This window comes from Macaca thibetana, chromosome 6, assembly GCF_024542745.1.
Source record: "Macaca thibetana thibetana isolate TM-01 chromosome 6, ASM2454274v1, whole genome shotgun sequence".
Lineage (NCBI taxonomy): Eukaryota > Metazoa > Chordata > Mammalia > Primates > Cercopithecidae > Macaca > Macaca thibetana.
Window position 1 is genome coordinate 109,929,202 of NC_065583.1, and position 12,604 is coordinate 109,941,805.

The 12,604-nt window shown below is 39.5% G+C and overlaps 1 protein-coding gene across 12 annotated transcripts in view; it reads right to left on the reverse strand.

Annotated features, from left to right (window-relative positions):
• Positions 1–2,422: 2,422 nt before the first annotated feature.
• Positions 2,423–12,604, reverse strand: part of BDP1 (B double prime 1, subunit of RNA polymerase III transcription initiation factor IIIB) — a 115,257-nt gene continuing 105,075 nt past the window's right edge. For 11 of the 12 annotated variants that reach the window (XM_050793525.1, XM_050793530.1, XM_050793529.1 and 8 more), the window contains 3 exons: positions 10,372–10,627; positions 8,034–8,280; positions 2,423–5,464 (listed from right to left, as the gene is read on the reverse strand). In XM_050793525.1, coding sequence (XP_050649482.1) covers positions 5,333–5,464; positions 8,034–8,280; positions 10,372–10,627 — 635 coding nt within the window. In that variant the 3' untranslated portion in view covers positions 2,423–5,332. Of the gene's footprint in view, positions 5,465–7,662; positions 7,780–8,033; positions 8,281–10,371; positions 10,628–12,604 lie in introns of those variants that run through there. The other variant, XM_050793526.1, reaches the window with a different exon arrangement.

Sequence of the window (12,604 nt, forward strand, 5' to 3'; positions counted from 1 at the left end):
GGTTATTAAGATAGTGACTCTGAAATGATACTGATTTCCAGAGAGCTGAAAAGCCTGTATGATCCGGTTTTCAGAGTGAAGGCTAATGGAGGTTGCACGAAAGATGGATTCTTGGTCTGACTTCTCACAGGAGCCCATCCTGTAATTATTTCCTCAGTCCCAGAATGCATAGAAGTAGGATACAGCAGAGTCATCACACTGTTTCCTTAACCCATGAGATAAGGCATTAAGGAAGGGCCAAATAGAAGGTTTAAACCACCCCCGTTCTCTGACCCACAGAGTGAGTGGGATCTGTTGATTCCTACTACATTTCCATTTGACTCACCAGCTTGGCCAGTTGTTAAAGTCAGACGGGTCCCGAACAATGTTTCACATTTTTTTGTTTTGTGTGGTGTTGGTGTTGCACGTTAGAATCACCTGCAGATTTCTTTTTAAATGGTGATGTCTGACGTCCATCCCCAGGCACTGCAATGTGTGTGTGTGTTTTCTACTTATTTTGAGACAGGATCTCCCTGTCACCCACGCTGGAGTACAGTGAGTGGCACAATCTCAGCACACTGCAACCTCCACCTCCGGGCTCGAGTGATCCTCCCACTCCAGCCTCTCCAGTAGCTGGGACCACAGGCACGCGCCAGCACGCCTGGCTGATTTTTGCATTTTTAGTAGACAAGGGGTTTTGCCATGTTGCCCAGGCTGGTCTCAAAGTCCTGGGCTCAAGTGATCCTCCCATCTCGGCTTCCCAAAGTGCTAAGATTACAGGCATGAGCCACTGTGCCTGGCCCTATTATTTTTTAATGTTTTTTAGCAACAGGGTCTCACTCTGTGACGCAGGCTGGCGTGATCATACCTCACTGCAACCTTGAGCTCCTGGGCTCAAGCGATCTTCCTGCCTCAGCCTCTCCAGTAGCTGGGACCACAGGCACACACCACCATGCTCTGCTAGTTTTTGTTTTGTTTGTAGAGATGAGGTCTCGCTATGTCTTGCCTCAGCCTCCCAAAATGCTGGGATAACAGGCATGAGCCACTGCACCCAGACACTGATTAACAATAGGGGATAGAACTCCAACATAGAAACTTTTTAAAGCTTCCCAGGTGAGTCTGATGTGCAATAAAGTTTGGGAACCACTGGTCTTGGGGAATGACAATAAGTTATCACAGATTTAACAAATGATGATGTCAATCACAGCTGCAGTTCAAGATTGGTACCTTTATTAGACCAAATCAACACAACTCCTAATACCTGGAATAAAGCCAGTGGCATGAAAAAAATGCAACATTTTCCATTCCGGTGAGAAAAATTAAAAGAACCTGCATTTTTATATGGCAGGGACAACTGATTTTACTTACTTCAAAGTGATATGAATACCCTCATTTTCTTTCAGAATATAGTCTGGTGAGACTTGTATTTTCTTGATTTTTGACAAAAAATGAAATGTGACATGGATAACATTATGCTAACTGGAGCTGGAATGCAGGACTTAGCAAGCAGTTAGATATCTTAGGAAGACATACACACGTAAGAGGTTGGGAGGTAAATCCTGCTAAAGTTCAGGCGCCTATCACATAGGCAAATCTCCTAAGGGTCTAGTGGTCTGAGGACGTGGGATCTATTTTTAAAGGGAAGAACAAGCTACCGAGGCATGATGGCTCACCTCTCTGGGAGGACTGTTTGCACCCAGAAGTTCGAGGCTGCAGTGAGCTATGATCACGCCACCACACTCCAGCCTGGGCGACAAACTGAGACCCCGTCTCTTAAACAAAGGCAGTAGGGAGAGGGTAGACAAGATTCTGCACCTTGCACTGGCCTTCATGACGACAGAAGCAACAATGTTCGAAGAGGCCCTTTGAATTTGAGATAAAATATATTTGGGAATACCACCCCAACCTATTTCCTGGGTAACCCAGAAGACAGCCGATTGTTAGTGAAACCCAATGTAAGACAGGATTCTCCAGCAGACTCAGGATGCGATGCTGTAGCAATCAGAGATGCTGTGTGAAGTCTCTTCCAAATACTATTAGGACAATCACATTGCAGACTCCTACAGCTTTGAAATAAGGATATGCACACCTGTCAAAAACTTTTCCCCTCCCCACGAAGACAGGGTCGTCTTCTGTCATCTAGGCTGGAGTGTGATGGGGCGATCACAGCTTACGGCAGCCTCAACCTCCTCCTGGGCTCAAGCGATCTTCTCATGCCAGCCTCCTGAGTAACTGGGACCAAAAGCACACCCCATCACAGTTGGCTGATTTTTAATTTTTTTGTAGAGATGAGGTCTCATTATGTTGCCCAGGCTGGTCTTGAACTCCTGGGCTCAAGTGATCCTCCTACCTCGGCCTCCCAAAGTGCTGGGATTACAGGTGTAAGCCACGATACCCAGCCAATTCTTTATTTAGTCATCTTAAAAAGACACAACAGAAATGGTATAAAATAACTTTTATTTACATAATTTATATATATACAACTGCTTTCTTTAGAACAAGAAAATTTATAAATGACATGATATTGCTTTTTCTGTCAAAGACTTCTTCAAGCAAGATAGTATACATGGTCACTTTTGTTTCAAATAACATGATGATAAACAGTGGATATTAGTATTTTTGTCATGCCTCAACCATTTACCAACAATTAGGCGTTCAAACCCTCATGCTGACCACTTGCTAAGACATAAGCGTTCAGGAGAAAAAGTCAAGAAAAGATAAAAACTTTTACTCACATCTCCATTAAGATTTGTGAAATAAATTCTTTGCAACATCTTCTTTACATGAATCAGACCTAACATAGTTCTTTCCACCATGTAAGGTAAATACACTGATTAACTTTCTCTTTTCCAAAATCAGGTTTAAGGATATAACAGTAGGATAATTTAGCTGGCTGACTTGATTCTCTAATACAATGAGTCTTTGTATTCTTTATATAGTAAGAAATTCCATCTTCCATAAAACTAGATTATAGATTAAAAAGAGACAGATGTTAAGGTTAAAAATTATATTACACAAGGATAAATAACAGTTTAATCATGGCAATCTAACTCCCAAACTAACACTAAGAGAATGAAATATTTTCAGAATACGAGTTTTAAAAACTTACATAAACAGGGTATTAAAATAGCAATGTGATTTACTACCATAATTTCTGTGACATATCAATCATGAAATAAATGCCTACTTACAATTTCCACTCCAAATTATATAGCCTCCTCTCTGACAAAATGTTATGTCATAAATTTTACTAAAAGACAATGAATAAGAAGTGCTCTAACAGCAGTAGTTTCAATAAATTAGCATTACTGTCATACCTGCTGAGACATAATTCTCTTCTATTAAGGAGCTTAAAAACTGGCCACCATTTTTTCAATATACAAACATAATTATCTAGACTCTAAAATATCTTCCCAATTGAAACACTGATCATTATATAATACAATCAACAGTTTTAACTTTTAGGCACAACTCATAACTTTAGTGACAAATAACTCATACATACAGATATCAGCACCTCAGGGTAAGAAAATTTGGGGCCTAATGCAGGGGTCAAACTAAAAGGCCAATCCAGCCACAGTCCTTCATTCAAGTACTGTCCATGGCTTCTTTCACACTGAAATTGCAGAGCTGAGTAGCTGCCACAGAGACCATCTGGCCTGCAAACCCAAAATAGTTTGCAGGAAGTTTCCAACTCCTGAGCTACTATATTATCATTCCAAGAGGCTTTTCAAATAAAATCAGGATAAATTTGCTGTTTGAGAAGTCTAATTGGAACCACTACAGATCTGCTTGGGTAGATAATAGAAATACACATGTAAATCATTAAATCTTGAAATTAAAACAAATCTTAAATTCATATTGATGATAATCATTAACTTTATAAAGCCTTATTTTCTGTTTTTAACATCACTATTATGTTCCATGCTTAAAGATCTAAGTGTTCCTTGAGAATTGAGAAAAAACTATGAAGAAGTTGGCTTTTTAAAAACTAATATATGTCTGTGTGTGTATAAAGGAGATTGAACTTTGTATGGAAATTCTGTCTAATAAATAAAGTTGAGTTCCCTCACCCTCATGAAAATCCTGAGATTATCCAAGAAAGAAGAAAAACAGAAAAATTCACAGTACAAAGTCAATATACTAAACTGAGGGAAAAAAGGTATTCAAAACATATACACCAAACATTTTTAGTTATAGCATTTCAAATATCTTTAAAATTAAAAGAGAAAAAGGAGACAAACATAAATTTGTTAATGCCTTCCTTATCTACAATCTGAGGGGTGAAAATAGCTAAAACTGAATATCCTTTTAAATAAAAAACTTAAAAATAAATAAGCTCTTTGATGTGTCATCTTTATAAATAATTATGTTTAAATACTAGTTTTTCAATGAGGACTAATGTTACATCACCATGAATTAGAAAAATATGTATTTTTTAGTCAGACAAACAGCTGATAATAGAAAAGTTCTTTAACATTTACCATACTAAAGTGAAGTTTGACAATTTGTTTTCACATATAGTCACGTGTCCCTTACTGTATGTTCTAAGAAATGCCTTGTTAGGTGATCTTGTGTGGAACAACACAGAGTGTACTTACAAACACTGAGATGGTACAGACTGCGACACACCCTACAGACTGAGGCTATGTGGTATATCTTAGAGATTCTAGGCTACAAACCTCTACAATGTGTTACTATGCTGAATACTGTAGGCAGTTGTAACACAATAGTAGTATTTGTGTATCTAAACATATCTAAAAATAAAAAAGCAACGCACTGTGTTATGTTGGCTATAATGTCACTAGTTGATAGGAATTTTTTATCTCCATTTTAATCGTATGGGACCACTGTCATATATGTGGTCCGCTGTTGACTGAAAGATTATCATGTGATACATGACTGTACACAGAAGCAACGGAAAAGGCTTCATCCTTCATCATCTCCCCCTAAAAATAAAAAATCTTCACAAAAGAAGTTGCTAAATGTTAAATACGATACAATTAACCCCCAAATCTGTCTGCACTGCAATTCATACAGAGACATATATCCACAGCATTCCCAAATGTCCATGTGTGCTTAGCACAGGAAGAGTCAAAATGTAAACAACATCTGTCTGAGAAAGCAGTCTCAATTGCTTGCTATTTGCAAAATGCTGAATCAATCAGAATGAGAGGAACCTCAGAAATGTTTTCCACTGATTATAAAAGCTTCAAATCAAGCTCATTAAATATTCAAAATCAACCTAAAGAAAAATAGACAGTGATATTTTGCTGTAAATACTGTTTTGTTGATGTAATTGACTCTGGAAATCCTAGACCTAATTTAAAAAAGAAAAAGACAAAAGACTGTTTTATTCTGTTTCATCCACTTCAATGAAGATATCATTGAAGAAATATTCAGAGACTGTGGTTGGCTCCCCTTGAGGGGCCCGCTTTTGGGCACTTTTATGTCCTTCTTTCAGTAAGGGCTGATCACAAGAAACCTAAAAAGGTAATAAAAATAAAGTAAAATAAAACTGTTATACATTTACATATATATGTGTGTGTGTGTATAGCAGTCTAAACTGATATGATCTGTTTGAAAAGCAATGTGGCAATAAATACTGAGCTTTAAATATGTTCACAATCACTGACCCAAAAATTTCATTTCTATGCTGTTACATAGAGTAAATAATCCTAAATGTAGTAAGTTTTATGACTAAGATAACCTTTGTAGCATTAGTTATAATAATAAAATTGGAAGCAACTAAATATACCACACTAGATATAATTAGGTAAATCATAGTGTACCCATGGTCCATTACTTCATCCTAATTTCCATGAACAATTTTAATAAAGAAAAATACAGTTAAATCTGTCACTAAATGATTAAAGTAAAAATACTTCAATTAGTTGCATAAGAATAGACAGACCCGGCTGGGCGCGGTGGCTCACGCCTGTAATCCCAGCACTTTGGGAGGCCGAGACGAGCGGATCACGAGGTCAGGAGATTGAGACCATCCTGGCTAACACGGTGAAACCCCATCTCTACTAAAAAATACAAAAAACTAGCCAGGCGAGGTGGCGGGCGCCTGTAGTCCCAGCTACTCAGGAGGCTGAGGCAGGAGAATGGCGTGAACCCGGGAGGCGGAGCTTGCAGTGAGCTGAGATCCGGCAACTGCACTACAGCCTGGGCAACAGAGCAAGCCTCCATCACATTAAAAAAAAAAAAAAAAAAAAAAAAAATAGACCCATGAAACAAAACAGCACCTAAAGATAACATATCAAAGATACCTTATCAGAAATTAGCATACTTACAAATCTATAAACAAATTAAGAAAGCATGGTATTGGCACGGGAATGACAGATTTATCAATGAAACAGAAGACTAGAAATAACCCCAATATATATACAGAAACTTAGCATCTGATAAAAGTGCTATATCAAAAACAGTTATTACATTATTAAATAAATGATGTTGGACAACTATATAACCACCTCAGGGGGAAAAAAGTCAGACCTATAGCTTACCAAAACAAATTCTAGATGGATCAAAAGATTTAAATATAAAAGTATTTTTTAAAAAACTCTACTGTAAAAAATGCCATGGAAAAACACTTTTATAATTCTGGATGGAGGTAGGTGGGGAAGGGTATCTTTTTATTTATTTATTTATTTCAAGACAAAGCCAGGCTGTAGTGCAATGGGATGATCTCAGCTCACTGCAACCTCCAACTCCTGGATTCAAGCAATTCTCTTAGCTCAGCCTCCCGAGTAGCTGGGACTACACGCGCATGCCACTATGCCTGACTAAATTTTGTATTTTTGATAGAGACGGAGTTTTGCCATGTTGGCCAGGCTGGTTTCGAACTCCTCACCTCAGGTGATCCGCCCGCCTTGGCCTCCCAAAGTGCTAGGATTACAGGTGTGAGCCACTGCACCCAGCTGGGAAGAGTACCTTTTTAAACTACCTGAAAGCAGAAAGCTATAAAAGATTGACAAATTAATCTAAACAGAAATAAAAAATGTCTGCTTGGCAAAAACCACCATACACAAAATCAAAAGACAAATGACATACAGAGAAAAAAAAAATTGCAGTCTTTATCACAAAGGGCCTTTTCCCCTGAATATAATAACTACTACAGGACAGGTGCAGTGGCTCATGCCTATAATTCCAACACTATGGGAGGCGAGGCGAGCAGATGGCTTGAGGCCAGGCATTTGAGACCAGCCTGGCCAACATGGCGAAATCCCGTCTCTACTAAAGATACAAAACTTAGCTGGGTATTGTGGCATGCATCTGTAATCTCAGCTGCTCGAGAGGCTGAGACAGGAGAATCACTTGAACCCCGGAGATGCAGGTTGCAGTGAGCCAAGATCACGCCACTGCACTACAGCCTGGGTGACAGAGTGAGTGAGACTCTGTCTCAAAACAAAACAACAACAACAAAAAAGCTCACAACTTTGGCAATGATAAGCAAGACTGATAAAATCTATGATCTCAGAAAATAATTCTAACAAATAATACAAAATGTTTAAAAAAGTTTAAAGATATTCTTTACAAAAGTACCCCTTTCAAAGACTCATGCTATTCAATAGATGCTCACCAGCCTCTTCTATGTTGAGATCTTAAGTCACCCCAATATTTTTACAAAGTCTTTGATACAGGTTTACAGATTTTTCCATCCCAATACTTGCCATTGGATAGCTTCAGGAGACATAGAAATGAAACATGTGAACAAATTCTAGTTTTACAGTTCCTTAAATTCTTGTGGGTGTCAGCACTGCTTCCTTTTGCTTCCACAAGTCAGAAGGGTCTCTAGATTAAAGGAATGGCTATTAAGTGTCCATTTATGGTTAGTTCAACGGCTCTGTACTAACTTAACTGTAACTTCCTGACTCAACACCTTTTCTTCTTCCATTATGGAGGAACACGATGGAGAGAAGGATGGGAGTTGCCCTAAAATAATTTCTGACATCAAATAAAAATAACAAATTACTATGTTTTCCCTAGTCGAATCTCATAACCAACCCATCTCATACAAACAATAAAATACAGTAGTTATCACATACCTGAGTTGCTGAGCTGCTAATATTCTTAGATTGAGTATTAATAACACTTGGAGATGGAAGCGGATGAGAGGAATCTTGATTTTTTTTCTGGCTTTCATTGAATGGATTAGATCTTTTCAATTTCTGTCTTAATGCAGGTATAAGAGGTTTTAGGCGTTTCTTACTATGGACCTGCATAGGTTCGTCAGACTCCAAACTATTCTTTGAACATATTAAAGATAAAAATCCCAGGGGTCTTCTGCCAGGTCTAGAAACACAAATGTAAAGATAGTCAAGAATATCCAGGAAGACACATTCCTGTTTTTTTTTTTCTTTTGAGACACAGTCTCACTCTGTCACCCAGGCTGGAGTGCAGTGACACGATCTCGACTCACTGCAACCTCCACCTCTCGGGTCCAAGATATTCTCCTGCCTCAGCCTCCCAAGTAGCTGTAGTAGAGACGGAGTTTCACCATGTTGGTCATGCTGGTCTCGAACTCCTGACCTCGTGATCTTCTCACCTCAGCCTCCCAAAGTGCTGGGATTACAGGCGTGAGCCACTGTGCCCGGCCAAGACACATCCTTAATAACTGCTTCTGCTTCGCAAGGCTAAGGTGGGAGGACCGCTTAAGGCTAGGAGCTCAAGAACAGCTTACACAAAATTAGCAGGACCCTGGTCTCTAGAACATCTCTAGCATTCAAATCACTTGGTGATCTTATTAAAAAGAAGATTCCCACAGTTGGTAGTGGGCATGGCCTGAGTTCTGCATTTTAACAAGTGTTCTCAAATGATGTCCATACTGCTGTTGTCAGGACTACACTTTGAGTAGCAAGGCTGTGGAACAGGGGTCAGCATGGTATGCTCTACAGGCCATATGCAGTCCCCGACCCAATTCTGTGAGTACGTTTTACTGGAACACAGCTATGTTCATTTGTTTACATATGGTCTGTGGTTGCTTTTGTGCTGTAATTGCAGAGTTGAATAGCTGTTAACAGAGACCATATGGCTCCCAAAGCCTAAAATATGTACAAATGCCATTTTACAAAAAATGCTGACTTCTGTTCTAGAACACTGCTTCTCAACCTGTTTTAATCCCAGCTCTCATGATGGTTCCCTCATTTTATTTATTTTTTCTTTCTTTTTGTTTTCTTGAGACGGAATTTCACTCTTGTTACCCAGGCTGGAGTGCAATGGCACAATCTTGGCTCACCACAACCTCCACCTCCTGAGTTCAAGCGATTCTCCTGCCTCAGCCTCCTGAGTGGCTGGGATTATAGGCATGTGCCACTATGCCCAGCTAATTTTGTATTTTTAGTAGAGATGGGGCTTCTCCATGTTGGTTAGGCTGGTCTGGAACTCCCAACCTCAGGTGATCCGCCCACCTCAGCCTCCCAAAGTGCTGGGATTACAGGCATAAGCCACCACACCCAGCCTTTTTTTCCTTTTTTCAGAGACCGGTCTGGCTATGTTGCCCAGGCTGGAGTGCAGTGGCTATTCGCAGGCACAATCATAGCTCACTGCAATCTCAAACTCCGCCCTCAGCCTCCTGGGTAGCTGGGATTACAGGCATGTGCCACTGTACCTGGGAATCATTCTATTTTCAGCGCATCTCTAAGGCCAGAAGAGATACTACTGAGCTTTACTTCCAATAATTTAGATAACAAAAACAACAGATCTATTAAGTATGTCTTTTAAGCTACATGTGTCCTTTCCCCCAACCCTTCCTCTTAGTGGAGACTAGTGCATGTTCCCCCACCTCCTTCAATTCAGCAACACCACGTTAATCTTCTGGATGCTGCTGACAAGCCAATAATTATTGATAACCATTGTTTCTAGAATATGAGAAAAATGTGAGAGAAGTTGGCTTTTGCTTAAATTCCAACACTTATTCTTATGGACAGAAAGCCATAATTTACCTCTTTGGTTTGTTACAAGGGAGAAAACTGACACATTATTTGAGACTTCAATAAAACAACGTCTGATGTCAGCATCCATATATATGTGCATTAGTAGCTACTGCACATGGTAGAATATGTAATGTAATGAATATGTAATGATCAAAATAACCATGAACAATCTAAAAAAATAAGTGTATAAAACATTCTAAAGATTTTCTATCTAAAACAAAGTTTCAGCACTTAAATTTAAGCTCTTATTGTACAAAACGTTTATCTGCAATATTACTGTATTTCCTTGGCTGAAACTTCTTCCTTTACATTACTGATGGAGCAATATGTTTATTAAACACCATCCTTAGTACTGGATCTAATCTTGATATATATATATATATCTGTTCTGTATAGGTTATATTTATTAAGACAGAGAGCACAACACTTATTAAATATGTTTTCATGGTACCTGGATAATGGGGCTTTAGAAGATGATGTTCTGTTATCCATTTGCTCAGACTTAGGAGCAGCATCAGTTCTTTCTTCCTTATCAGACACAATCATTTCATCCTGAGGTAACTGAGGCACATTCTTGTCTATGCATGCATCAGGAGATCTAGATCCTCTACTCTGAAAAGCTGGTTCAACTTGCTGTCTTTGAGGTTCTGGAGTTGTCAGTGTGCTTCCCGAGGTAGGAAAAATATCTTGTCCTTTGTGAGACTCCCCTTCAAAAAAAAGAGCAAATGGAAAGCAAGGATATTGATGTTAATACATTCCATGTAATCCCAAAATTTGACCAAGAAACCCATGGTATTCTATAATAAACCTACCCTATTAAGAGTAAGCTAAATTATCATTAGTGGAGTTATCTGGATTATTATTATTATAATTGGTTAAAAGGTATGCTAACAGCTTCTGCATTCAGAAACAAAATAGTTGTATCAATATATTTTGGCTTAGAAAATCTTCTCCCAGAAATATTTCTTGAGCAATCACAATGGGAGTGATTACTTTCTAAAAAATCTAAGGTTTGTTAAAATTTAGAAACCAAACCAATCCAAAATATAGGTGGTAACTCAGGTACCTGTGGTCTCCTGAAAAGTAAAACCTACAGACTCTCAAATACTCAAGTTTAGCTAAAGAATTCTCTTTCCTTAACTAAATAGCAGACAAAACCAAAGTAGCCAAGGATTAGGACAAAATAACTAAAGCTTTCTTACTCAATAAAAAAACCTATTTTCCCTCAGTATAGCTAAGGCCTTGTTCTCAAAGAGAGCGCTTTAGCTCTGTGAAGGGAGAATGAGGTTGATAAGTACACCTGCTAAAAGAAACAACCTAATTAAAGACAGCATATAACAAATTCACTAACACTTCACTGTATTGTAGTTTGCTTAATGCTTTTATTGGAGAGCAGATGGATGGGAGCAATCTTAGAACATCTCTAGAGGCTGTAAACTGTAACCATATTACAGTTTCACAGTCAAAGTTGGGACAATTAAGTCTAAGACCGTATTAACATTATAAGAGTTTTTTTGTTTTTGTTTTTTTGAAACAGAGTCTTGCTCTGTCACCCAGGCTGGAGTGCAGTGGCGTGATCTCGGTTCACTGCAACCTCTGCCTCCCGGGTTCAAGCAATTCTCTCGCCTTAGCCTCCTGAGTAGCTGGGATTACAGGCATGCACCACCACGTCTAACTAATGTTTGTATTTTTAGTAGAGACAGTGTTTCACCATGTTGTCCAGGCTGCTCCCGAACTCCTGACCTCAAGTGACCCACTCACCTTGGCCTCCCAAAGTGCTGGGATTACAGGTGTGAGCCACTACGCTCGCTACGCTCAGCCCATTAAATGTGTGGGTTTTTTGGTTTTGTTTTGTTTCTGAGACAGAGTTTCGCTCTTGTGGCCCAGGCTGGAGTGCAATGGTGTAATCTCAGCTCACCGCAACCTCTGCCTCCCAGGTTCAAGTGATTCTCCTGCCTCAGCCTGCCAAGTAGCTGGGATTACAGGTGCCTGCCACCACGCCCAGCTAATTTTTGCATTTTTAGCAGAGAGGAGGTTTTGCCACGTTGGCCAGGCTGGTCTCCAACTCCTGACCTCAGATCATCCACCTGCCTTGGCCTCCCAAAGTGCTGGGATTACAGGCGTGAGCCACCACGCTCAGTCAAGTATTTTTTGTTTGTTTTTTGAGACAGAGTTTTGCTCTGTCACCCAGGCTGGAGTGCAGTGGCATGATCTTGGCTTGCCGCAACCTCCATCTCCCAGGTTCAAGCAATTTCCTGCCTCAGCCTCCCAAGTAGCTAGGATTACAGACGCCCACCACCAGGCCTGGCTAATTTTTTGTATTTTTAGTAGAGATGGGGTTTCGCCATGTTGGCCAGGCTGGTCTTGAATTCCTGACCTCAGGTTATCCACCCACCTCAGCCTCCCAAAGTGCTGGGATTACAGGCATGAGCCCCTGCGCCTGGCCCATTACTAAGTGTTTTTAAAGAACCAGAACCATCATAGGTTATCAAACCCTTCCATCTTGTAACTCTAACTCTTGTAAGATGCCATCAGCAACATTTTTATTCTTGAGTGCCATTGTCATGGTAAAGCAGTGGCTATATGTATGAATGATAAGCCTAAGTTTGAGAGAAAAGAGAAATGATGTCATAAAAGAAATGAAAAATAAAGAGTTGTACAAAACACAGGATAAATGTGACTAG